Source organism: Lissotriton helveticus, chromosome 3_2, assembly GCF_964261635.1.
Source record: "Lissotriton helveticus chromosome 3_2, aLisHel1.1, whole genome shotgun sequence".
In the NCBI taxonomy this organism is placed as follows: Eukaryota; Metazoa; Chordata; class Amphibia; order Caudata; family Salamandridae; genus Lissotriton; species Lissotriton helveticus.
The window spans coordinates 178,343,460-178,371,012 of record NC_136062.1 but is presented as its reverse complement, the minus strand read 5'-3'; the positions used below and the strand labels follow the sequence as shown (position 1 = coordinate 178,371,012).

The 27,553-nt window shown below is 47.4% G+C and overlaps 1 protein-coding gene across 1 annotated transcript in view; it reads right to left on the bottom strand.

Moving 5' to 3' along the window:
• Nucleotides 1-18,994: 18,994 nt before the first annotated feature.
• RPS17 (ribosomal protein S17) overlaps nucleotides 18,995-27,553 on the bottom strand; it is a 28,467-nt gene continuing 19,908 nt past the window's right edge. Inside the window, exon 5 of the mRNA XM_078684987.1 lies at nucleotides 18,995-19,127. Within this exon, the coding sequence (XP_078541113.1) occupies nucleotides 19,047-19,127 (81 nt within the window). The 3' untranslated portion in view covers nucleotides 18,995-19,046. The remainder of the gene's footprint in view (nucleotides 19,128-27,553) is intronic.

Genomic DNA, 27,553 nt, shown 5'->3' with positions numbered 1-27,553 from the left:
GAGGCCTACCAACCAACTCATGTACAGTTCTACTACAGTGTACCTAACTCGCCATTGGCCTACATCATGTCAGTATGTGGCACTATGCAAGGCAAGCCTATATACGTTACAGTGCATTAAGGCCTGTGGGTACCAGAATGGAAGCCCGAGGCTGTGGAGACACATTTGGAGTTGGAGGGGTCAAGCCTGTCAGATTTGTGAATTGCGTGCATTCCTGAGAGGTGGGTGGGACACACGCTGGAGGAACAGATTGCCAGGCTCTTTTGTGTAATTCAAAAGGGATTTTTGATTCAGAATAGGTCAGACATGTGGGGCATGGGCAATTCTCAGGAATGAGAGGATGGCTGATAAGGGAACCATTAATAAAAGGGTCAGGGGCTTTCATAATCTTTTGATAAAGTGAAGCAGACATCCAGTGTGATCATCTAGCCACTTCATGGCCTGTGTGTAGGGCTATTAAGTTTGGAGTTGCTCCTTCTGTGACAGACTGATTCCTGGACAGAGTAGTGGTCATTTCAAATGGGGCAACCACCAAATTATGAACTTCAAGAGAATCAAATCGTCTGAAATAGTCTGGATTATAAAAAAGGGAGCTTGAGCCTCCCATAATGGTCAAGATTAAGTACTACATCGGCAATGAACCGGTGTCTAAGGTCTGCTAATCTCCCTACTGAGGAAGGAGACATCACCCAGAACAATCAAGACTCCTCACACTGGTCCAGTGCTGTGACAAGTAGCTGCCCGTCACCTGTTCAGTGATGACTGAGGAATGCTTACTGACCACTCAAACAAGATCCAACTGAAAGAATCAAAAGGAATATAATAACTATTGTAGAAGAGGCTGAGAGTGAGGGCTGGATAACAGCACATGAAGCTAATTTCCTCCAGACCAACAAACCTGTCATGCCGTACTTTTACATTCTCCCTAAAGTGCACAAGCCTAATAGACCACCCTTAGGGTGCCCGATCATATCAGGGATTGGGTCATTGCTGGAACCCCTTTCAACCTTTGTTGATTTCTTTTTAAATCTGATGGTGAAGGAAATGCCCTCCTTCCTTCAGGATACTAAAGATGTCCTTAGGCTTATTCCCGACATTGAATACGATCACGAAACAGATCTTCTTGTGTCGTTCGATGTAGAGTCCCTTTATACATCAATTCCACAGGACGAGACCCTCGATTCCGTGAACACATTACTGTCACAGCGGAATCTAGACTCTATAACACCGCCTCATTTCATCATGGCGTGTGCCCAAATAGCCATACACTCTATCATTCACATTCTGTTCATTTTGGTAACTATACCTTTTTGACATCCTAGAGCTCTAATTTCTATAGAGCAAGAATGTCAGTTTTCACAAAAGGATACCCAAATGATGAAGCTAATCACCAGGCTTGGTGAGTGATGGGAATCCATACACATAAATGTTATGTTATTTTAACTAAATTTTTTTGAATCTTGTTGAGTATTGCCTCTCTTTCTCTAATCTCTAGACGCTGGTATATATTTTGTATTTACATGTTTAAGATACTACCTAACATTTCTGAGAAATGTACAGGGCAGTTTGTAGTTAATAGGGCGTGTATCTCTGCAGAAGTCCTTGTGACTTGCAGATCATAGGTCTCTTTGGCCAAGGTCAGTGGCAGAGTTTTCTGTAAAAGAATGGCTTTCATTCTGCTCAAAGTATCAATTCGTATAGAAGAGATGTTCAGTGAAGGCCATAAAGGAGACTCCCGGTCTGCTTGGTTTTTGGAATGTATTCTTTACCCAACACTTCATATAGGCCTGCTGGTATATGTTTTAAGCAATACTGAAAATGGAAAATTGGAACAAGCAGAGTGATTGTACCGTGTATTATCCATTCAATGGCTGGCTTTTCAGCGACAAAAAATGGCAATCTTTCCAGTTTTTCAATAGTCAGCACCGTATAGTCTTCTCCCCTCTGTGCCAGTGTGATCTGTTTATCAGTGAGATTGAATTCTGAAAACAGTGACATAGTGTTGATTAAACGCCAAGGCACATAGCCTGAATGAAGATTTTGTAATATCCAGCCTAATAGCATTATAGAACGTAATTGCGACTGACCATGTTGCAACATGACCAAGTCCTGTTCCATTATGTCTATGGCAGAGGATACTATGCTGTCCAAAGAATATATCCTGGACGACAGTCGTTAACCCATTGTCAACTACAGAGAGATTTCTCTAAATTAATACAATCAATTTCTCGTATTCTTTCTGCAGTCTCTGCTTGCGTAATCTTCCACGCTTCTTTATATAGAGAATAGATACCGGCATATATAAAACGTTTATGACGCGGTTTAGTAGTTTCTTGTAAAAAAGTCTCAGGTCAGCGCCATCTTTAAGTAAAAATAAGTTTTGTTTTACTTCCTTCAGTGTGAACTTGGGAAGCCAATCAAGGCAGTTTCCCTAAACTGTATGATGTTACTATACCTGGATGCCGTCTCTGCACATATCTTGGATCTGTGCTAGTGAATGTGAACCCTTGTGTCTTATTCAGGAATCTATCTTGACAGTTTGTGTCTGTGGGCCAGATTAACCATTTTTCCAATCTTGTTCTGTTGTGAAGCAAAATAGTATGTACGTCGACCTCCCCATCTGAAGTGTTACTGTTATCACTAACAGGTGTAGGTATGGACGGGTTGTTTAAATTTTATCTTGGCTAACCCAAGGCAAGATGTCTGTTGGACAGGGTCATTCAAAAACATTTGCTCTGGGATGATGCAGGCTCTAAATAAAGCTTCTAATCCCAGCACCTGCGAGTCTTTTGTACCACAGTTTTTGTCTCAATGGTGTCTTTCCAAAAGTCAAAGCCAAATGTAGACCGCCGAGCATAAAAGGCCGCAGAATAAATTTGCTTTGTATTTGTCAACATACTTTTCCTTCCTGTCAACATTTTTAAAGTAAAATGATTCTGGATTTGAAACATTAAAACCTGAAAAGTATGGAAATTTGCTATAAAATGTTTTTGAGCTACCCTTTGGTGGCGTAGGACAATGTTCCAATTGGTTATATTTAAGTACATTTCTAGGATTTGCAGATCTGTGCAAGAAATGATGACCATAGTGATTATAACAATACATTTGTTCATAAACTGATGAACCCTCCAAGTATTCATGATTTGTAAACTTTGCAGACATTTCTAAGTCTGACATCATATTATTAAGTCTCAAGGTCCCAATCATCAGAAAAGGTACTAGATGAAACCAAGTCACTCAAGAAATCTTGAATTGGTGTGAAATCTTCAACACCCCCGCTGGACCAAGAATGTCATATTCAGTTCTGTCCCAAGCTATACCACCAGGTATAGGAACGGCTATGATGTTCACTGATGACAAGTCTCTTTGTTCACAATGAGATTTGTGTGGCTTGACGAGTAAGTTGATGTTCTTATTTGCTGTGTCCTTTTTAACATATCTTCCATTTATCAGCATTCCCAAAGTAACTACAAGAGTCAACCAAAGTAGAAGAAAAAGTACACCCAACACAATCCATGGTGAAACCAGATAAGTCTTTTCCAGGTGATGAAAAAGTTCTGTTGCTTGTTCTTTAAAAGTTCTTTTTACTAGCGTCGCTTCAGGTTCGCTGGGATCCTCTGCAAACGTATCAAAGTTAATGAAATAGCCAGAGGCAGTTCTGTCAAATTTAGGGATTGCATCAGGATTCGTTGAAATCACTGGAACCACTTGATACATTTGTATAGTCAAATGCTATTTCATTGTAGACAGGCGTTTGATGAACTGTTATTTGGGTCTCAAGAGGTACAAGTTCCATGGCTTTGTTGCATAGTCCTTTTCGCACTGCCGATTCTTCAAAGGTGATGAGTCTCTCAGTTTGAACCTCTTGGATAGTAGCCAGATTAGGGCATCTGCTACATCTTTGGAGTCCACTTGGACTACTGCTTATGATAGACCACATGATGTGGTTTGACCAGGTCGATGAGACAAACCGGTTCTCCTTTTTACCAGCAACGGGGCGGCAGTAATACTGTTCTTGATCCGTGGATTGCTAGGACAGGTGCTGGTTGTCTGTAAGAAGGCCCAAATTCCTTCTGGTCCGTGATCGTTTCTCTAACTAGATCCCCAATCTTTGGAATCCAGACAGGTCTCGTTGGGACGGATGGTTTTTCTTCAGTGGTCGTTGGCTACAGGAACATGTTATTTTGGCTTTTTCTTATTTCATTTAAGTCCTGCAAATCAGCCAAACTATCTTTGATATCAAATGGTTTTTGTTCTACCACTGAAGTGTGAAAATCGAGGTCCGGCACAATCATTCTAGTACCAAAAACGATTTCATATGGAGTGATACCCCCTAGAGAACTTCTTGGCAGATTGTTAAGACTACGTTGGACACTTATTAGATGTTTGACCCACCCATCACCAGAGCCTAATACTCTAGCTGTTATAGATTAGTTTGTCCCGTTTTTTTCTCTCCACTACCGAATTTCCCTCAGGCTGGAATGGACTAGAGTACCGCAATGCAACGCCCATATTGGCCATGGCCTCCTTGTAAGCTCGAGAGCTAAACGCAGGACCCTGGTCAGAATGTAAAGTGCTGACTGCGTATGTGCAGATAAAGACTCGCAAATCTTTTATAACAGTTCGAGCGTCAGCCGAGCGCTGAGGCCACATCCAAATGAATCTCAAGCACAAATCCACTGCGACCATGATATATTTATAGTTCCCATCCCTCTGTAAGGGACCGCAGTGTTCCAGGTAAACGCAAGCGAATGGTTTGTCCAAGAACACGAGTTCTTGGATATAAATCAATAATCAAGCAAGGACTGCTTCAGCAGATTTCCCAAGAAATCGTGACGTTTTGCATGGGTGGAAGTAGCCATGCCTGTATTTGGGTAGCATGGGCTATGCCCAAATAAGGGATTGATTTATATGCCTATATAAGGGCATTGTGAATTGTACCTATATAAGGACACAAATCGGGAAATTTCACTCCAAGCTTAAAACTCCACACAAAAAAATACTTTTCCATAAAAGCAAATATCTGGATAGGCATTCTGTTACTGGGTTTGCCAAACCTGTTTGGAGTCTATGTAATTCTTGTATATACCTGCCTCCCCGGACTGCTCAACCACGCTATTACCGGGCACGGTATCACGGAGTCAAGTACTGATGGGGTAGTACTTAGCCCAGTTACTCAGGATTCTTAGTAGGTCAGCCCCAGGACATCGGAGTAAAAGGTCTCGCCCACCACGGTGGGGCCTAGTAACTCATGCTTGCCCGTGGCCTACTGAAAAGGGTTCCAACAATGGGGAAGTGGAAACAATTCCTTTAACAAGAATTCATGTTTGCTTAGCACAATCGTATCCAGTCTGTAAAGTATACAAGGCATCTGAGTAAGGCTTTACGCAATCGATCAAAGGATGGCTCATCATCCCTTCTAGCACAAAGTTGTGGTTCCACTGTCGCATATGGGAAAGTATGCGAGGGGAAGAGTCTTAGCTCCCTCTAAAAACGGGAATAGAAACTTTTCAACCCGTTTGACAAAGTATGCAATTATCACTGGCATGACACGTTCCTGGAAACGTTTTTCCATTCCAGTAGGTGCCTTTTTCACTTTAGGGCACAGTACTTTGTAATTGTTCCCCTTATGTCTCTCTAATGGTGTGGTGTAATTTTCTACGTTATTAAGTGGCTAAATTCAGCTCGCTCAGGAACCACATTCGGGTGCAACACCAGTGTTTGGATGAAACACATATCTCTCCTGAATTTAGTGTGTCCTTGTGGATTGCCATTTTGACCGAGGCATCTTGTAATATTTGTATAAGGTGGGAGAACCACGCTTGACATCAGCCGGGAGCTATCAATGTCCTGTTGGATGACATCAACTTCTCAGACTTAAGCCACCAGGGATCCTGGAAGTCGAAGCATAAATCCCATACCAGTTTAGTGACAATGCATTACCTTGCGACCGAGGATGATCGTACAAGGAGAAGGACTGCGCATACTGTGTTTTCAGCGGTTGCACACAGGTCTACCTGTGGAATTCCCCAGTGACAATGTACGAGGGTCTGTTTTAAATACCATTTGGGAGAGTAACTGGCTCAGTCCGGTTGTTTTCAACCCCTGAGGTGCAGCTTACAGGTGGAGGTTTCTTGCGATGGCCAACCTGCAGATGCTCTATACCTCAAGAGTGGGTAAGAAACGGTTTTCTCCAGTCTCTAAAAGAAAATACAGTTGTGTGATGTGTTCGGTTTAGTATCTGAAGCGGGAAGACCTTTAGTGCTAGATAAACCATATTCATTGACATTTGAACACCACCTAGGTAGGGCACAGCCCCCTCACACTCAAATGACTCCTGTGCACCCAATAACCCACATGAGGTACCCATTCGGATTGTCTGTGGTAACGGTGTATTGAATGGCCTACCCTTCAACCGGTTTTCGGCTCCACCAAATTATTTCCTTACTGACCTTGTCCGTAACTACTAGATCTTGTCAATTTCCAATCTGTTTAGACACTATTAAAAGGGTCTTGTGTAATCGGGCTTGCAATCAAGTGAATGTAAAAGGCAATCATCCAACAGCTTAATCACACTCCGAGCAGATATCTGGTAAAGGAGAGTTTGACCCTGCACCATCTTCAAGGAGTGATAAGCCAGTTAGATTTGTCATTGTTCTTCGTAAATGCTGGATTCTGATTCGTAAATAGGCTCGTTAGTCTCTACTTGGTACCGCCTTGTCTGCATTTGTTAACTCTCATAAAGGCTGGACCTTTTAAATGGCTTGTTTCACGGTCTGCGTTATATGTCGGCGAGCACTATTTTGTTTGACTAATGTGGACAATGGCAGCTGCTTCTTGTGTTTGCAGCGCGCCCTCACAGAACAATGGCAGCCGCTTTTCGTATGGAGCACTATGCTGCATTTACATTAAAAGAGGCTGCACCCTAACCCCACAGCATTCACAGTAAAATGGCAACGCTTTTTTTTTTACTTTGAAGACGAACGCAGCATCCGCTTCAGGTACACAGCGCTTTCAGCTTTTTTCAATATACTTGAATGCTGAGCTTGGCGCCCACTTTAGGGACACCACGCTCTGCAATACAATACAATAGGTCTCGCTTTTGCCAAATAATTTTGACCTATTGGTATTGTACATGACAATGCATTTTAATATCATAAAAGGCGTTGCCATTTACAACAGCTCAAAATCTCCCAATTGCGACACCTATTGCATTGTAAATGCTTGTCTCAGATTGGTGAAGCCCCTAGTTAATCTATAACCCTCACAATTTTCTGAACGCTTAATTGCACTGTTTGGAGGTGCTCACATTTACTAGCCAGCACTCCTGAGCTGCACTACTGGCATTTAGGTAAAATCCCTCAGTGCACACTTTATGCTGAATTAAAGCACTTGAATTGGTAATATACCCTCCTTATCAAAAACCACTTTTGCGAAGGGTGCACTGGAATATGGAATTAGGCACCCTTTAAATCTATAGTCACTGGATAATGTAGCTTCTCCTATAGGGACATTGTTGGACCTAGATTACCCAAGCCTACATATGGTAGCTTGGCACAGTAGTGGTCTACAGCTAACTCAAGGCGTTGGCTAAGTACTTACAAGTCTCACCCACAGTAACACAGTGATGAACCACTAAAATAAAGACACAACACCTCTGTTTGGAAAAATACCGTTACCTTTTATAAAAAATAATATGTCTCTTTGGATTCAAGTTATACAAGATACAACATTAGTTTCTTTCAGGAGAAAACATTCCACTTTTACTTTAAGAAATTACTTTTCACTCCTCAGCTGTGGAAAAAGGACAATAAACCACATTCTTTTGTCAATGGTACAGTAAAGCATAAGGGTAACTCTTTGGTTGGTTAAGAGAATCTCATTAGCTTCACACTCTGTAAGGTTACCTCACATTATTATACAATGACACATTACTCCACCAATAAATCTACTGAAAAGAGATGCAGACTGTTAGTGCAATACGTTTTTACAGGTTCATTAATAGGTACTTTACCCCACAGCACTTAAGCACTGCCCAACTCAACAGCAAGACCTGAATGTAGATTTTCACTGTATGACCCACCAGTTATGTGCTAAAAGGAAAGACACAATAATATTAGTAAGGTTCCTCTCCCTCTGATTGACAGGCACACCTAGCTGGTAGAGAATCTACTTCTTCACTTATCACTAATCTGTAGGGGATTTTACCCAGGAACCCTGTGGTTCCCTGCACCATTTCCACCTTTCTTTTCTGAGTCAGATATCGGATAAGTTTTATTCTATGTTATTCAGTTCACTAACTCGTTTTCCTCGAGTCAGGTTCCCCTTGACAAGTCAGTCACTCGCGTGGGTCGTAGCCCCACTGTTCTGCTTCATTCACCTGGCTCTGCCGCCTCCCGTTCCCACGCTACCCGGCTTACTTGTGAGGATGGGGGCGTGTCGCGGGTGTTTCCTCTACACGCGCTGGAGCCCGGTAACCGACGGGCTGACGGGCTGAAGGGGGAAGGCAGGGAAGGCTTTCCCGGCTCAGGGCTCCCTACCGAGTCGTCCGTTGTGGCGCTTCTGCCTCCTCTGAGGGGATCGACCTCCTGGAGCTCCGACGCGGCACTCCTCAGCTGGCGCGATGACTTTCCTTCCGCTGGCACTACTCGGCGGAGCATGCGCGGAAGCGCTCGTTCCTCTTCCGCCTCGGCGCACCTGCTCCCAGGAAGGACGCTGTTCTCCACAGGGACGCTGCTCGGTCTCTTCTGGGCCTGCTCGATCCTAGGCCCCTCCTGCCTCGCAAAAGCGTTCAGTCGCTGGTCATGCGCGGAAGCGCCTACCTCTTCGTGTGACGCGGCCGGTGCCCCCGGGGTCCCGACGCCGATCGGAGCAGCGCCACTGCTTCTCCTCAGGCACTTCTCACTCCGGCTTCACAGGAAGGATGTGCACACACGGCGTCCTCGCTCTTCAGGGTGCTAAGGTGCCACAGACGCCCACCTTCACTACAGCTACTCCACGACACCGGTGAGCACAGCGCTGGGTATTGACAAGCAGGAATACCCCCAATTAAGGGTGTTCTGAGTGGTTTTACTGGGGCTCTGAGATAAAAGGATCTTCTTCCTCCAGTAACTCGATTTCCTTGTCAGTAGTTGTTGTCTTGATAGAGGGATCGGTCAAAGGCTGAAGGGGGAACAATCCTCTGAAGTAACTGTCAGCCTCAGTGACAAACTAGCTGCTCTCAGTGTGTCCACCTCCTCTCACCACTGCCTCACTCCTCTACTCTGGGGTCAGCACAAAATGGCTGCTGGTCACTGGCCTTATATAGGGTGGCCTGAGACCTGCAGAAGTCTCTAGTCAATTCTAGAAAGTTCCCTAATGTTATCCTATGGACCTGTCCTCCAGTAGTGTCCGTTATGGCAGTTGGTGGACACCATCTTAGGTTTCTGGAGATCCCTAGATTTTCAAGGGGGCTGACTAGGCCTCACAGGTTATGAGGGAAAAATGGCGTCATCGCCAAGGAACACCTAGCCCCCTGACAGCATTAAAAAATTCCTGATGGACATATGTAAAAATAAAAATAGAAACTCTGGGAGGCTAAGGGGGACAAAAATAAATAATAATGGTTAGAGTCTCTCCAGAAGCAGACAGGTCTAACACGCGTCCCCCCCAGCTGAAAGTGGGGAGAACTACCCAACCCCTTGGGAGTCCTCATCACTAAGGCGGAAATACCTGGATAGACCGTCTGCGTTGGCATGGTCTGCCCCAGGTCGGTGTTCCACCCTAAAGTCCATTCCCTGTAGGGAGATGGACCACCTTAGCAACTTGGGATTCTCCCCCTTCATTTGCATCAGCCAACGAAGGGGGCGATGGTCAGTCTGAACTAGGAAGTGCGAACCAAACAGGTATGGTCGCAGCTTCTTCAGAGCCCAGACCACCGCAAAGGCTTCTCTCTCAATTGTACTCCACCTCCTTTCCCTGGGGAGTAGCCTTCTGGACAGGAAGACCACGGGTTGATCCAAGCCCTCATCATTTAGCTGCGATAACACTGCCCCAATGCCATGTTCTGACGCATCTGTTTGGACAATGAATTCTCTAGCAAAATTAGGGGCCTTGAGAATGGGAGCGGAACACAATGCTTGTTTCAAGGTCATGAAGGCTCGCTGGCAAGCCTCTGTCCAGACTACCCGTCGGGGTTGCTTCTTGGAAGTAAGTTCAGTGAGGGGGGCCACGATAGTGCCATACCCCTTCACGAAGCGACAGTAGTATCCAGTGAGGCCCAGGAAGGCTCGGACCTCTGTTTGAGTCTTGGGGGGCTCCCAGGCGATGATAGCCTCAATCTTTGCCTGGAGGGGCTGCACCGTCCCTCTGCCCACCAAGTGACCTAGGTACACCACCGACCCCTGTCCGATCTGACACTTGCTGGCCTTGATGGTCAAGCCAGCCTGTTGCAGGGCATGAAGAACAGCTTGCAGGTGCTGCAAATGGTCCTCCCAGCTGCTACTGAAGACAGCAATGTCGTCCAGGTATGCAGCAGAAAAAGCTTCCATTCCCGAAAGGACCCTGTTCACCAGCCGCTGAAAAGTGGCAGGGGCATTCTTGAGCCCAAAGGGCATCACACGAAATTGGTAGTGTCCCTCAGGTGTAGAGAAGGCTGACCTTTCCTTCGCCTCCTCGGTAAGGGAAATCTGCCAGTACCCTGAAGTTAGGTCAAAGGTACTTAAGTATTGAGCAGCTCCCAGCCGGTCAATAAGCTCATCCGCCCGTGGGATAGGATGTGCATCAGTTTTAGTCACTGAGTTCAAGCCTCGGTAGTCCACACAGAATCTCAATTCAGGTGTGGTGCCTGGTGGGGCAGCTTTTGGTACCAAAACCACCGGGCTAGACCAAGGGCTACCAGAAGGTTCAATCACCCCTAGCTCCAGCATCTTGGCGACTTCACTTTTGATGTTGGCCTTCACAGCCGGTAGATTTTAGATTTCACAGGTGGGCTGTCTCCTGTGTCCACGTCATGGGTACACAGGTGGGTCCTACCTGGGACAAGGGAGAACAGGGGAGAAAATTGCTCCATGATCTGGCGGCAATCACTTTGCTGTTCAGAAGTCAGGGATGGCGAGAGAATCACTCCCTCCACTGATCCATCTTTTTCTTTGTACGAGAGAAGATCAGGGAGAGGTTCACTTTCTTCTTCCTCTGCTCCATCGGTCACCAGCATTAAGACAACCTCGGGCCTCTCATGATGTGGCTTGAGACGATTGGCATGCAGCACCCTGAGGGGCTGCCTCGGGGTCTTAAGATCCACCAAATAGGTGGACTTCCCCTTTTTCTCCAAAACCTCAAAGGGGCCTGTCCAACGGTCCTGGAGGGCATTTAGCTCTCCAGGTTCCATTACCCACACTTTCTGTCCAGGCTCCAGTTCCACTGGGTGAGCGTTGTGGTCATACCACTCTTTCATAACTGCTTGGCTGGCCTCCAAGTTGTCTGAAGCCTGCTTCCACAACTTAGCCATTTGGCTCCGGAAGGCCAGCATGTAGCTCACCACGTCCTGGGGAAGCTTCCTGGGAGTCTGTTCCCATCCGTCTTTCACCAGGCTGAGAGGTCCCCTTACAGGGTGCCCGTACAAAAGTTCGAAGGGGCTGAAGCCCACTCCCTTCTGTGGCACTTCCCTGTAGGAAAACAAGAGACAGGGTAGGAGGATGTCCCATTTCCTCCGTAGGCTCTCAGGTAGACTCCGTATCATACCTTTCAAGGTTTTGTTAAACCTTTCCACAAGACCATTGGTTTGTGGGTGATAGGGAGTGGTAAACCGATAGGTAACGCCGCACTCCTTCCACATGGCCCGCATGTATGCTGAAAGGAAGTTAGTCCCCCTGTCGGAAATGACCTCCTTGGGGAAACCCACTCTGGTGAAGATCCCCATCAGGGCCCTTGCCACTGCAGGTGCAGTGATGGTCCTCAGAGGTATTGCCTCTGGGTACCGGGTGGCATGATCCACCAAAACCAGTATGAACCGGTGGTCCAGCTGAAGTTGGTGGATCCAATGGCCCTACAATGTCGATGCCCACCCTCTCAAAGGGGGTGCTAACGACAGGTAGTGGTTCCAGGGGAGCTTTTAGCTTCACCCCAGTTTTCCCACTGGCTTGGCAAGACACACACGTCCGACAATATGTATCCGACGCCACTTTCATTCGAGGCCAGTAGAAATGGGGGACAAGCCGGGCAAAGGTCTTGTCCTGTCCTAGGTGTCCTGCCAATGGTATCTCATGAGCCAGTTCCAGTAGAAAGGCTCTAAAGCATTGAGGGACCACCAAGGCTCTGGCTGAACCGTGGCCAGGTGCCTTGGGCTCACTGTAGAGGAGTCCATCCTCCCAGTAAATCTGGTAGCTCCCTTCAATGTTTCCCGCTGCCTGGGCGTTGGCCTGTTGCCGCAGCCCCTCGAGAGTAGGACACTCTTTCTGAGCTTTGCAGAACTCTTCCCGGGAAGGACCTCCCTCCACATGCCATTCAGTTGGGATGGGTAGGTTTTCCAGGGAAGCAACATTCTCCCCGGTGGACTCCAGATCCACCTCCGCAGGTGGTCCAGCTGTCTCACTAGGTGGAGATGTCGAGGCAGGGTCCTCCGGCCTCCTGTCCTTCTCCTCTCTGGCAGCCGGCTGGGCCATTGTTCCAGGCTCCAGCGTCAATGAACTCCCCCTTCGGGCAGTCGCGGACCTTGTGCTGACACAAGTCCAGTCAGGGGGTCCCAGCATCTCAGAGTGAGTCTGGTACTCCACCCTCCTCCAAGCATTGTGCTCCATATCATTCCCTAACAGGCAGTCAACAGGCACGGCAGGGCTTACGGCAACAACTCGAAGTGGACCTGCAACCCCTCCCCACTCAAAGGGAACCTCAGCCACAGGGTAGTGGCCCAATCTGCCGTCAGCCATTACGGCGGGATGGAGTACATCTGGGATGACCTGCTCTGGAGACACCAGCTGACTCCTTACCATAGTCATGCTGGCTCCTGTGTCTCTCAGAGCCTCCCCTCTACGGCCATTGATGGTGACCCACTGCTCATACTTAGTAGTATTAGAGGGCAGCTGGGTCTTGGGAACCATCTCCTTATCTCCCAGGGACACTAAGGTGACACCCGCCCGCTCCCCTCCATTAACCAAAGGTATCTCCTCCCCGAGCACTACACTAGTGATTCCCGGGGCTTTTCCTCCAGTGGGAGGGGGTGGTCTTTTTGGGCATCTCACATCTCCTTTATAGTGTCCCACACCACCACACTCAAAACAATGAACAACCCTTGGCTGCTGGCTTTGGCCAGGGGTAGGGTTGCGAGGGGGGTTACTCTTGGGGATGAATCCTCTGCCCCTTCCTTGCGAAGTATTTTGTGGCCCTTTTGAGAACTCCCTCTTAGTTTCCCCTCCCTCTTTCCTCTGGGGGGCGCCCTGTCCTTGCTTCTGGGAATTCCCTCCAGTCCCCTTAGTCGACACCCGGGTACTAACCCAGATGTCTGCCTCCTCAGCAAGCTTCCTGGGTCTGGTCAGCTTGCTGTCCACCAGATGCTGTCTTAGTTCGGGAAGACACTTCTCGAGTAGGTGTTCCTTGAGTATGAGGTCATATAGTCCCTCATAGTCTCCTACTTCGCTGCCTCTTACCCAACCCTCCAGGGCCTTCCTGGAGTAGTCCAAGAAATCTACCCAGTTTTGCGTGCCCAGCTTGTAGCTGCCCCGGAACTTTTGCCTATATTTCTCAGGGGTCAACCCAAACTTCTTGAGCAGCGCTGATTTCATAGCCGGATAGTAGGTCTGGGTATCGCTGCCACCATTCTCTGATTTGGGGGATCCTCGGTTTAGGGCTTGTAAATCCATCTCTTTGATGGTTCGCTCATGCGCCAACCTCCTATCCTCCCTTTCCATGTCCATCCTGGCTAGTTCTATTTTCAACCTCCTCTCCTCCCTCCTATCTTCCAGCTCGGCTTCGGTTAAGCCCCTGTCTGAAACGCTGCTGCTTGCCCTTGAAGGTAGCCTGGGACCTGTCAGAAGATTCCCTCTCCCCATTTGGTTCAGCAATGCAGCCTCAGTAACAGTGTCCCCATCACCCACTTCCGTTTCTGGTTCCTCCCTTAGACGAGCTTCTAACCATGCCCTTATGCTTGTCAGCAACTCTCCTTTCTTGGCACCTTTATTAAAAAATACCCCGTTCTGCTGACACCAATCCCTGAGTTGGGCCACAGTATTGGCTTCCAGCTCTTTAAGATTTACCTCCAGCTTTGCCATGGTATAAAATTACTCACAGGAGAAAACCACGAAGTGACCTGAGGTTAACCTCCACCCACCTCCAGAAATAAATTTAGAAAAAACAAAAATTAGATTAGGAGGGCCGCAGGGAGAAAACTCCAGGTGGGGTCCCGTGGTTGGCACTGCGTTACTACTGAGTGTAAGCACAAATCCGTGATCCCACCGCTGAAACACCAATTATGTTGGACCTAGATTACCCAAGCCTACATATGGTAGCTTGGCACAGTAGTGGTCTACAGCTAACTCAAGGCGTTGGCTAAGTACTTACAAGTCTCACCCACAGTAACACAGTGATGAACCACTAAAATAAAGACACAACACCTCTGTTTGGAAAAATACCGTTACCTTTTATAAAAAATAATATGTCTCTTTGGATTCAAGTTATACAAGATACAACATTAGTTTCTTTCAGGAGAAAACATTCCACTTTTACTTTAAGAAATTACTTTTCACTCCTCAGCTGTGGAAAAAGGACAATAAACCACATTCTTTTGTCAATGGTACAGTAAAGCATAAGGGTAACTCTTTGGTTGGTTAAGAGAATCTCATTAGCTTCACACTCTGTAAGGTTACCTCACATTATTATACAATGACACATTACTCCACCAATAAATCTACTGAAAAGAAGATGCAGACTGTTAGTGCAATACGTTTTTACAGGTTCATTAATAGGTACTTTACCCCACAGCACTTAAGCACTGCCCAACTCAACAGCAAGACCTGAATGTAGATTTTCACTGTATGACCCACCAGTTATGTGCTAAAAGGAAAGACACAATAATATTAGTAAGGTTCCTCTCCCTCTGATTGACAGGCACACCTAGCTGGTAGAGAATCTACTTCTTCACTTATCACTAATCTGTAGGGGATTTTACCCAGGAACCCTGTGGTTCCCTGCACCATTTCCACCTTTCTTTTCTGAGTCAGATATCGGATAAGTTTTATTCTATGTTATTCAGTTCACTAACTCGTTTTCCTCGAGTCAGGTTCCCCTTGACAAGTCAGTCACTCGCGTGGGTCGTAGCCCCACTGTTCTGCTTCATTCACCTGGCTCTGCCGCCTCCCGTTCCCACGCTACCCGGCTTACTTGTGAGGATGGGGGCGTGTCGCGGGTGTTTCCTCTACACGCGCTGGAGCCCGGTAACCGACGGGCTGACGGGCTGAAGGGGGAAGGCAGGGAAGGCTTTCCCGGCTCAGGGCTCCCTACCGAGTCGTCCGTTGTGGCGCTTCTGCCTCCTCTGAGGGGATCGACCTCCTGGAGCTCCGACGCGGCACTCCTCAGCTGGCGCGATGACTTTCCTTCCGCTGGCACTACTCGGCGGAGCATGCGCGGAAGCGCTCGTTCCTCTTCCGCCTCGGCGCACCTGCTCCCAGGAAGGACGCTGTTCTCCACAGGGACGCTGCTCGGTCTCTTCTGGGCCTGCTCGATCCTAGGCCCCTCCTGCCTCGCAAAAGCGTTCAGTCGCTGGTCATGCGCGGAAGCGCCTACCTCTTCGTGTGACGCGGCCGGTGCCCCCGGGGTCCCGACGCCGATCGGAGCAGCGCCACTGCTTCTCCTCAGGCACTTCTCACTCCGGCTTCACAGGAAGGATGTGCACACACGGCGTCCTCGCTCTTCAGGGTGCTAAGGTGCCACAGACGCCCACCTTCACTACAGCTACTCCACGACACCGGTGAGCACAGCGCTGGGTATTGACAAGCAGGAATACCCCCAATTAAGGGTGTTCTGAGTGGTTTTACTGGGGCTCTGAGATAAAAGGATCTTCTTCCTCCAGTAACTCGATTTCCTTGTCAGTAGTTGTTGTCTTGATAGAGGGATCGGTCAAAGGCTGAAGGGGGAACAATCCTCTGAAGTAACTGTCAGCCTCAGTGACAAACTAGCTGCTCTCAGTGTGTCCACCTCCTCTCACCACTGCCTCACTCCTCTACTCTGGGGTCAGCACAAAATGGCTGCTGGTCACTGGCCTTATATAGGGTGGCCTGAGACCTGCAGAAGTCTCTAGTCAATTCTAGAAAGTTCCCTAATGTTATCCTATGGACCTGTCCTCCAGTAGTGTCCGTTATGGCAGTTGGTGGACACCATCTTAGGTTTCTGGAGATCCCTAGATTTTCAAGGGGGCTGACTAGGCCTCACAGGTTATGAGGGAAAAATGGCGTCATCGCCAAGGAACACCTAGCCCCCTGACAGCATTAAAAAATTCCTGATGGACATATGTAAAAATAAAAATAGAAACTCTGGGAGGCTAAGGGGGACAAAAATAAATAATAATGGTTAGAGTCTCTCCAGAAGCAGACAGGTCTAACAGACATGACTTCACAATAGTTATCTTCTGGAACCTTTGGATCCTGATTAACGGATTTAAAAAACTGCAGGTCATGTATAGCTAACAGTTATATCTGGCTTGAAGACAAGAAAGTAGATAATTAAACCCATTTTCTCTACTCGAGGGGTACTGCCTATTGCAACTTTCTACAACAGTTCCTGTACCTCCAGTTGGAATACTTATATCTGGTCCACTTTATAATTTTGTAATTTTAGAGGCATGTTGGCATTTTCAGGAACTGAATACCAATCTCTTATCAGGTTTAGTGCCTATTTGTTTGTTGTGGTGGGCTCCCAAGTGCTTATAAGTCTCATATAGTCACCGTGTGTGTAGCGGAGGCGCCTGTTGAAGATGCGGTCTCAGGCTTGACAAATGTATGTCTACAGAAGTTTCTACCACTGCTCTGCAAAGCAGACCCCGTTTTGCCCTTCTGAGTTTCAGGGATGTGTATTGGTCTCCCCATCTCCCTTCTTTCAGTGATGCAGCCCATTTTCATTGAAGGCTTGAAAACCAGCAGTATTCCCAGAGTTGGCCGTCTCAGTAGCCTTTTTCTTGTACTTAAATGTTTATTCCACCATAATTAGGAGGTTGTCCAAGAGAGGCACGCGGATGGTTTGCCTAGACCTATGGTCTAATACGGACGCACAGCCATGCATGCATGCATTCTCAAATCAAAGTCTAGTGCGGATTTAAGCAACTAGTTAACTCATGTTGGTCCAGTAATGTTTAAGTACATGCCTAGTGAATAGAGCATTTGAGTTGGTGAAACGCCACCAAAAGGCTGAAGTTCTCATAATTGAGTCCATGGCTGTCCTGGCATGGTGGTTGGCACACAGGTTGTGACATAACCCTCTTCCTAGCTGAGAAACTATGAAGTTGGGTCTCAGGCGAGTGTGCGTTTTCTTGGAGCCGTAAGATGCCCTCTATTTCTGGCATTACTGACTTTGATGAAGCCAGTTTATTTAAGTCCCCTCTTTCCTGCTAGAGAACACTGGCCAGAATGAGTAAGAACAGTTTAAGTCACCAAAAGAAACGAAGTGTGTTCACTCTTCACTTCCACCCGAACCACAAAAGCACCTGCCACCTCCTCCGGTCACTGTGTCTTCCGGAGGGGATGGATTTATCCACTGTTTCCTGCAGTGTCCTCCATCCTTGCGTGTCTTGAAAGGTAACAGTTCTCTCTTTGAGGGTGTATGTACAGGTGGCACTCCTTGTTAATTGGGGTTCTGCTCCACCTCTTGTGGTGTTTCTATGTCCTGCCTCTGTTTCTTCAACCCCGACGGTGTGGGCTCTTTTTTGTTGATATAGCCTCCTCAAATGCTTTTAAAAAAACAAAAGCAAAACCATAATCAATCGCATGTTAGATCTCTGCCTCCACTGCTTCATCCTTCCTCCTACAACAGCAATCTTGCAAGGCTTTTTCTACCTGTGGGACTTTTCTTTCTAGGCTGCCTAACCTTTCTCCCCCCTTTGGGGTGTGACACTGTTCAGAAGACGAGCAAACGCTTTGCAGCAATTCCTGACTGGTGTCTTTCAACACCGTAGGGAAGATTCTATGTTATTTGATGGCAAACCTTTTCAGCAAAAGGCTTATATGTTTGGGCAACTGTTATCTTGCTTGAGGTTTTCAGAGTTTTAGTCAGCTGACGAGATGCCTGGTCTTTTGATGGCATTGAGATATTACTTTGGAGCACTATAGGTTTGCCTATTCGTGTTCTGGACCTTCAACCTTAAGAATACAGCCCATCCGGAGCCTCCGCGGCCTCAATCCTACATCAACCACACACTTTTTGGTCTTTCCAGTTCGAGTGCCCGCCCAATGGTATTGTAAAACCCTGCCTCTGTGTTCTAAAATACTGGGCTTGAACAGCGACCAGGTGAAGCAATATTTGGACTGACGGTCATGCAGAAAGCACAGCACAGATTGATGCGAGTCATCAACAGTAAATTGACAGTTAAAGGAAAATGTAAGGATTGCACACAATCCAAAATGGCGCACAGGAATCTCAGGGACCCCAGCTTCAATTATTCTCAGACTATCTCTTAACATCCCAAAATTATTCCTAAAAACCTCAAACCAACATTAGTCTCTGATGTGTTCAGCTGCTTCTGTTCGCTTACTGACCTTTCAACAACTTTTCTGGGCGATCTTTGTGTACCACCTAACTCAACAGCAGAACAATGCAACCTAAAATGGTGGACACGTAAATGGGGGAATTATGTGCTTACTTACAGACATCAAACTCTGGCTCCACCAATCAAGAGCAGGAAGTTATGCATACATTTCCTGACCCGACCACTGAATGACTGAATCATACACAGCATGACAATCAAGAAGAGATTTCTTTTAACAAAGCGCATGGATTCAAATTCAGTCTAGCCATAGGAATTAAGACAGCACTAGAATTTGAGTTTTTTCACCCAACTTTATTTTAAACACTATGATACAAAGGCGGTTTTAAATAGCTCCTCTGGGCTGTTTAAAGTTCATCCCAACAGTTGGCTGTGTGACCTGCAGATTAGACAGACCACCATAATCCTGAAAATAGAGAAAAGCACAAATTAGATCACAGACTACTCAACTGTGTAAAGCAGTTTAAAAACGACAGATGTTCTGTAATTTCTTTTTAGCAGTTCAAACGTTTAAAATGTACTGTATCTGAAATATCACTATCATGCTAAGAAACTCACTTTTATTGAGTCTATTCTATTGCAATAACTTAATTATATAAAATACTAGGAGTAGTTAAAAAGATAGGATTCTTATGAGTGGCAAAAGATTCATATTGAAGACCAGTTTCTAATTGGTTAGGATGGTGAAAGCTAGTGATTTCTAGTGTGTTTTACTGAAAACACCAGAAAAGGTCAAATTTTGTACACAACAACTTGACATGGTCTGCTGTGCATTAACCTCCAGTAATTGGATGCAACAAGTATTGGACTCAAACCGGGACAATCCCTTATCCACCCACCAGATGACAGGATACAGCCAGGACACTGATTAAAACATTACCAGGCTATGATATCTAAAAGCTCCATACTCTCTCAGTATCGGAGATAGTAAAAACAACAACAAAAAACAAATTCTAAAAAAGGATAAGGAAAGAAGAGGGCCTGGAAAGAAGAGGACCTATAAAAGGGAGAAAATAGAAGATGAAAGGCTAGACCAGCAGCCTTGGCAGTAAAGTGTATTTTAAGGCGGATGTGATTGTGTCTTTGGGAAAAGCCACCAACAGCCACAACAGAGTCAATGAATGAAAAAGCACTGCTCCGTTGTACAAAACTGTAGGTTGTCTTGGAGGGATTGTTGCAAAGTGTCTGACAACTTTTATCAGTGAGCTAATCAGGCCTACAACTTTTACCATTGGCTTTTCAACAGCTTTTACCATGGACTCAAACTTTGCATACTGTAGTGTGCATAAACTGGCCCACATCACACATACATATACAAAGTAAGCATTGGGAAACTTTGCAGTCCCCTCCTGAGAGGGTAGAACAGGATAAATCGCAGAGCAAATGTTCCACCCCCAAGAGTTTTCCCCAAGCACTTCAGTGGAAACACATCTGCACTCAATCAAGGAAGCCAACATGCAGGAGGAGCTAGAGCCCATCTGCATTTTTTCCAAGTAGATCACAGCGTAAACAGACAGCTGTGCTTTTGAGTAAGACCTAAAAAAATTAAGTACAGGAAAAGAATTACATATTAAATTGAATAAGTAGGTGTAGGAAGCTGGCTCTGTATATACTGCATCAAAGTAACGTATAGTGTGCACAGAGTCCAGTGGTACTCCAAAGGTAGGCAGAGGTAAAAGTAGATCATACCTTGCTCTCATTTGTGATAGTGTGGGCGAGCAGTAAGGCTTTATCAGTGGGTAGTGTTTAGCATTTATTGTACACAGGCTAGAAATTATGCCACACATCTCCTTTGCTTACGGTCAGGGCAAAGGGGGATCCTATTTAGTACACAAGGTGTACCCACCGCATCACCGGGGCGGCCGAATGCAGGGTGCCGTTTCAGTTTTGGGTGCCCTGTTTTCAATGGGGATTCTACAGTTGCACCAAACGCTGAAGGCTGGGGAACGAACTACTTCTGGATGTGATCACCGGTAGGAGAGCTAAGTTGAGATGTCTTGGGATGCCGGGACAGTCGGTTGGGCCACCGGAGGGTGTGCGACGTTGGGTACAGGGGCATCTTGGCATCGGGTTTTTCTTACCGGGGCCAGTCACTGGGATCCTCCAGAAAGTGGTTGTATATGTCGGTTGGAGACATCAGGTAGGTCAGTGATCACCCGATCCCAGGTGAGGATCGCCAGGGACACCTCCTCATAGTGTTTGGCCACTCCAACTCAGGCGTCTGGTGCAGACTCACAGATTTGGCCAGAGCCTGTGAGCAAATCCAGTGCTTACAGGAGACAGTCTGGTTTGGGAAGGCAGGGCAGGTCAGGTCCTCCAGGTTCTTGGGGGCTGCTGGCTGCAGGACACACCCGGATTTCACTGTCGCAGGTCTAGGTCGAGACAGGCCGGTAGGGCTGTGGCCACATCAGTTGATGTTCAGCTCTTCGGTCCTGGTTTCTTGTCGTCCGAGGAGCCATGGTTCAGGGTTGCCCATAAATACTAAATTTAGGGGCATTACAGGTCGGGACCAATGGGTCCCTTCCTTGAGGTGGGTATACCCCCTAGTATGCCACCCTCCAGTGGGAGGGGGCATAAGCCTCACTCTGATTGGCTGGATCCCCCACCTTCACAATGGCAGGGACTGAGTTGTGCTTCATCTTACCTGGTCTCCCCCACCTGAGGGGAGAGGTTGACAAATAAGGGAACAAAACTCCTCCGAATTTGGTTTTCCCACCGAAAGTAGGGGTCAGAACTGGTAGAGGTCATTTGGTGGAGGTCATTTGTTGGAAGCAGCAAATGGCTGGGGTAGCTCACAGAGGCAGCAGGCATTTGAAGCTTCTCCTTCGTGGACACAGCCAAACCCAGGGGCGGAGGCTTAGCGCACCTCATCCCAGGATGTGCTTGGTTTCAGGACCCCGAGAGCGACAGGCTCTCGGCCCAGAAGTCCAGAAATATGTCTGGTGGTGGCAGCTGGCGAGCAGCCACTCAGCCAGGACACTAGAGTTCTGGTTTTCAGGACGTATCTCTAAGATGTCCTCAGATATTGGCATCAGTGTGGGTTGAATGTGCTGAGAAATTTACTGAAAACTAGGAAGTTTAATATCAAAGTCATTATGGAGCTGTGGAGATCATAATGACAAACTCGCAGGCCATTTACTCTATGGCTTTACTGCACTTGTGTCTAAGAACTGACTTACACTATGTAGGGGTACAGGGTTCATGCACCTGTGCCATCACTACTGGTATAGTGCACCCAGCTAGAGAAGTGGCTTACCTATGCCAGGGGAGTGGTGTGTAGGCTTGGTACACAGGGATGTGTGCCATTTAGACTTCACTTTGTTCTGCACCAAAACATGCAGCCTGCAATGGTAGTGTGTGTGTATGTAAGTAAAGGTACAGGACCTCCAAGGGAGGCACAATAAGTGCTGCAGCCCTTAGAGGCCTTCCCTAGTCACAGTGCCCGTGGTACCTATGGTACATTTTACAAGGTACCTACATGTGACAAGAGTTGCCAATTGGGTTTTGCAACAGTACAGTTTAGGGAAAGAACATAAGCCCTGGGTACCTGGTTGACAGGAACCCAGGGCACAAAGTGCATCAACATTAGTAAAAAAGTGTGTGTGGGGGAGGGAGACCATGCAAAAATGGGCTCTTTTCTACAGTAGGTTCCTCACAACACAAGTTTTTATTTCATAGAATAAGAGGGCATGGTCCATGGGGTTAGAATTCCATTGGATGGAAAGTTTGGCAGTTTCAAATTCCTTGTCACAAGTCAACCTGCTTTTTGAAGGTCCAGCCTAGGAAGCGGATGCGCTGCTCTGCGAGGGATGCTGTATTCAGGTATAACTTGAAGCTCTGCCCATCTTTTCAATTGGCTTGTTACTGCCCTTTCTAAAAGGTTGATTTTGATTCATTAATAGGCTTAGTAGTCCCTCTTTAGTACTGCCTTGTTTACATTTGTAATCACAAAAGGACTGGCCTTTTTACTTGCGTTGTTATTCGGTACATTTTATTTGTTCTGTGAGCACTATTTTCTTGAATAATATCTCCTATTCCACCATCAACATGTTATTATTATTATTAAAAACTCTTCTAGAGCGCGTAGTCACCCGTAGGTATCCCAGCGCTAAGAACCCTACCCTGACCTGCCATGGGGGGACCAGACGGAGGGGAAGTGAGGAATGGGACGGGGATACAGTGGTTCGGATAGGAAGGGATCATTGGGGAAAAAGAAAAGTCTTCAGCTGCTTCCTGAAGCGGAGGTAGTGTGGTTCAGTTCTCAGGTCGCGCGGGAGTGCATTCCAGAGGCTTGCGGTCTGGACTGTAAACCGCCTTCCACCTGTGCGTACCCTCCTGACTCTAGGAGCGCTGATGAAATTCTCCGTGTCCGATCTGAGGGATCTGCAGGATTTGTAAGGTTTGATAAATTTTCTAAGAATGGGAGGGCCTTGATTTTGTAATAATTTGTGGGCTAGACACAAGGCTTTAAATTTAACTCTCTCCCTTATAGGAAGCCAGTGGAGGAGTTTCAATGCTGGTTTGGCCGAGTCTCTGGCAGGGGTTTTAGTGAGAATCCGGGCGGCTATGTTTTGGATTCTCTGAAGTTTATTCAGTGTTGCTTCCGGGGCGCCCAGATATATCACATTGCTGAAATCAAGCCTAGAAATTATCAGGCCTTGTATAAGCAGTTTTTGGGAATTGGGTGGCAGAAGGGGCAGGATCTTTCTCACTGATTTCAGCAAGCCGAAGCATGTCCCGGCTACTTTTTTTGCTTGTGTGGAAAAAGACAAAGTAGTATCTAGCCACACACCTAAGCTTTTTACTTCTTGTTTTGGTTCTGGAATAGGACCCAAACAATCAGGCCAGATATCTGGGGGGAGAATGATTCCTTTTTGACCAAGAAGAAGGACATCTGTCTTTGTTCCGTTTAGTTTCAAGGCTGAGCTGTTCATCCAGTTTTGAACCTGCGTAAGGCAGTTAAATAAATCTGCTGGTTTTCGATTGGGATGGGATAGTGATACCACTAATTGTGTGTCGTCAGCATAGCTGACGACGCTCACTCCGAACGGGGTGATAACCTCCTCCAATGGGGACATGTAGATGTTAAATAATGTGGGGCTCAGGGAGGAGCCCTGAGGCACACCACATTGGAGGGGAGTTTCGGAGGAGCAGGTGTTGTTTTCCCAGATCTGAAAAGTACGCTGGTCCAAGAAGGATGTGAGCCAGGATAGGGCAGAGCCTACCACACCGACTCTTTCGAGCCGTTTAATGAGGAGTTGGTGATTGACGGTATCGAAGGCCGCACTCAGGTCGAGGAGGATCACTGCCACTGATCCTCCCTCGTCTAAGAGTGTCCTGGCCTCCTCTACCGCCGCCAGGAGGGCGATGTCGGTGCCCTGCCCTGGCCGGAAACCTGTCTGAGAGTTTTTTAATTTGTTATTGTCTTCCAGGAACTGAGACAGTTTTTTATTGACCAATTTTTCGGCAATCTTGCTTATCCCAGGGAGATTGGCCTAAAATTGGCCAGGTTTTCGGGATCAAGGGAGGGCTTCTTCAGTAGAGCCTTCACAGCTGCAGCCTTCCAGTTCAGGGGAACAATTCCCTGTTGGAGAGAAACATTGATCAGGTGGGTAAGAGGGGGAACAATGATGGGGGTTACTTCTTTCAGGGTCCGAAGCGGGACAGGGTCTCTGGGAGATCCACTTTTAATGGATTTTAGAGTGTTTTCCACATCTTCGGTGGTTACTTGGCCCCAAGAGGGGAGACAACTGAGTGTCTGGATGTTCGTAAGACCGCTATCTTCGCATGGGCCGGCGGGGGGGATTGAGGCAAGGATTTTTTGGATCTTTTCTTGAAAGAAGTTAGCCAACTGTTGGCATTTTTTCTGATCCACAGTGGGGTCTGGGGGGCTTGTTGGTTCAGGGGCTGGGGGTTTCAATAGCTCTTTCAGAATGGCATAAGATTCTTTGCTCGAGCATAATGCTTTTTCTATTCTTTGCTGAAAGAATATGGTTTTTTCCTTGCGGATGGATGATTTATAAGTTGCAAGGGAGGTGGAATACGCTCCTTTGTTTGTAATAGATTTATCTTTCCGCCATATGCGTTCAGCCCTCTTGCACTCCTGGCGCATAGCTTTGAGTTCTGCGGTATACCATGGAGCACAGGGCGCTCTTTTGGTGTGTTTAAGAGTGACCTTTTTAGGGATTAATTTGTCAAGTGAGGAAGTAATCCAGGTGTTAAACTGTTCATTAGCCATATTGGGGTCAGAGGAAAACACAGGAATGGAGTTTGAAAGAGTGGTAGCCCATTCTGTAGAAACAAGTTTGTGCCACCGTCTATCAGTGACTTGAGATTTCCTAGTTTGAGGGATCTTAATGGGGACATCCCAGGAGATCGGGACTAGGAAGTGGTCGGTCCAAGGTAAAGTCAGAGGTGGACCTGTGGTGATATTAGCGACATTGGTGAGAACTGGGTCTAGCAGGTGTCCTTTATCGTGGGTGGGCTCATTATTAATCAAACGAATATTAAAAGACGCCAGGTCTTGAAGGAACTCGACCGCTATTCGATCGGTGGGGTCCATGAAATGCAAATTTAGATCGCCTACTATAAGAAAGTCAGAAGCAGAAGAGGCTAGTTGTGCAACCGCTTCAGTAATGGCATTAAGAAATTTCCCAGGGGTACCTGGGGGGCGATATATCAGGAGTCCCGACAAGGTGTGGGCCGGGGAGGTTTGAATAGAGAACTTGCATCCCTCGCAGTCATCAATGTGAGCCTCAGAGGTTCTACAGATGAATTGTTGTCTATGGATTAGAGCCAATCCCCCACCTCTCCCTCTGGGTCTATGAAAAGTTTGACACAGATAGCCCGGGGGGAGGGCAGTGACGATGTCCGCATCAGAGTAGTCAGATAACCACGTTTCAGTAAGAAACAGTGTATCCAACTCCTGATTTAGTATTAATAAGTTGATTTCGTCTGCGTGCTTAGGGAGGGAACGGCAGTTAAGGAGTCCCATCTTAAGCCTAGGTTTAGCTGGGCAATGGTTAATTGGGTTACATCGAGCACAATGAGAGAAAGGTTTACCTTCCGTGTACGTATGGTAGCAGGGCAGAGATTTCGCAGGTTGCAGAGTTTGAAGCATTTCCCTAGAATACACCCGACGTTCATGTGAGGCATCCGGCATAATCCCTGGGCCTGGGTCCGGTCGGGCCCGGACGGGCCCAGACGGGCTTGCCTTTGGCGCGCCTTCGGCGCGCCCGCTGCGCGTCCGTGGAGCACACATGTTTTTATGCAGAGGGTAAGAGGGATAGGCGTGGCCTCCGAGGGGGCATGTCTTCGTGGCTCGCCGGTAATGGCGTCGGGAAATACAAGTCTTTCCCTCGCGTCAGCTAGTGATCAGCGGCGCGTGCAGACTAGGACTGAGCTGTGTCCTGTCAGAAACGGCGAAGTGCAGTGCTTTTAAAAAGATCTGTGAAATGACAAATTTTAAAAATGGCCCTCCCAGCTTTCCGCCTCAGGAGTACAGGTAAGTTCTGTCAGGCGCTAGCAGTCGGCGTCTATTTATACCCAAGCAGGGGGGCGTGGCCTCCGAGGGGGCGTGTCTTCGTGGCTCGCCGGTAATGGCGTCGGGAAATACACGTCTTTCCCTCGCGTCAGCTAGTGATCAGCGGCGCGTGCAGACTAGGACTGAGCTGTGTCCTGTCAGAAACGGCGAAGTGCAGTGCTTTTAAAAAGATCTGTGAAATGACAAATTTTAAAAATGGCCCTCCCGGCTTTCCGCCTCAGGAGTACAGGTAAGTTCTGTCAGGCGCTAGCAGTCGGCGTCTATTTATACCCAAGCAGGGGGGCGTGGCCTCCGAGGGGGCGTGTCTTCGTGGCTCGCCGGTAATGGCGTCGGGAAATACAAGTCTTTCCCTCGCGTCAGCTAGTGATCAGCGGCGCGTGCAGACTAGGACTGAGCTGTGTCCTGTCAGAAACGGCGAAGTGCAGTGCTTTTAAAAAGATCTGTGAAATGACAAATTTTAAAAATGGCCCTCCCGGCTTTCCGCCTCAGGAGTACAGGTAAGTTCTGTCAGGCGCTAGCAGTCGGCGTCTATTTATACCCAAGCAGGGGGGCGTGGCCTCCGAGGGGGCGTGTCTTCGTGGCTCGCCGGTAATGGCGTCGGGAAATACAAGTCTTTCCCTCGCGTCAGCTAGTGATCAGCGGCGCGTGCAGACTAGGACTGAGCTGTGTCCTGTCAGAAACGGCGAAGTGCAGTGCTTTTAAAAAGATCTGTGAAATGACAAATTTTAAAAATGGCCCTCCCGGCTTTCCGCCTCAGGAGTACAGGTAAGTTCTGTCAGGCGCTAGCAGTCGGCGTCTATTTATACCCAAGCAGGGGGGCGTGGCCTCCGAGGGGGCGTGTCTTCGTGGCTCGCCGGTAATGGCGTCGGGAAATACAAGTCTTTCCCTCGCGTCAGCTAGTGATCAGCGGCGCGTGCAGACTAGGACTGAGCTGTGTCCTGTCAGAAACGGCGAAGTGCAGTGCTTTTAAAAAGATCTGTGAAATGACAAATTTTAAAAATGGCCCTCCCGGCTTTCCGCCTCAGGAGTACAGGTAAGTTCTGTCATGCGCTAGCAGTCGGCGTCTATTTATACCCAAGCAGGGGGGCGTGGCCTCCGAGGGGGCGTGTCTTCGTGGCTCGCCGGTAATGGCGTCGGGAAATACACGTCTTTCCCTCGCGTCAGCTAGTGATCAGCGGCGCGTGCAGACTAGGACTGAGCTGTGTCCTGTCAGAAACGGCGAAGTGCAGTGCTTTTAAAAAGATCTGTGAAATGACAAATTTTAAAAATGGCCCTCCCGGCTTTCCGCC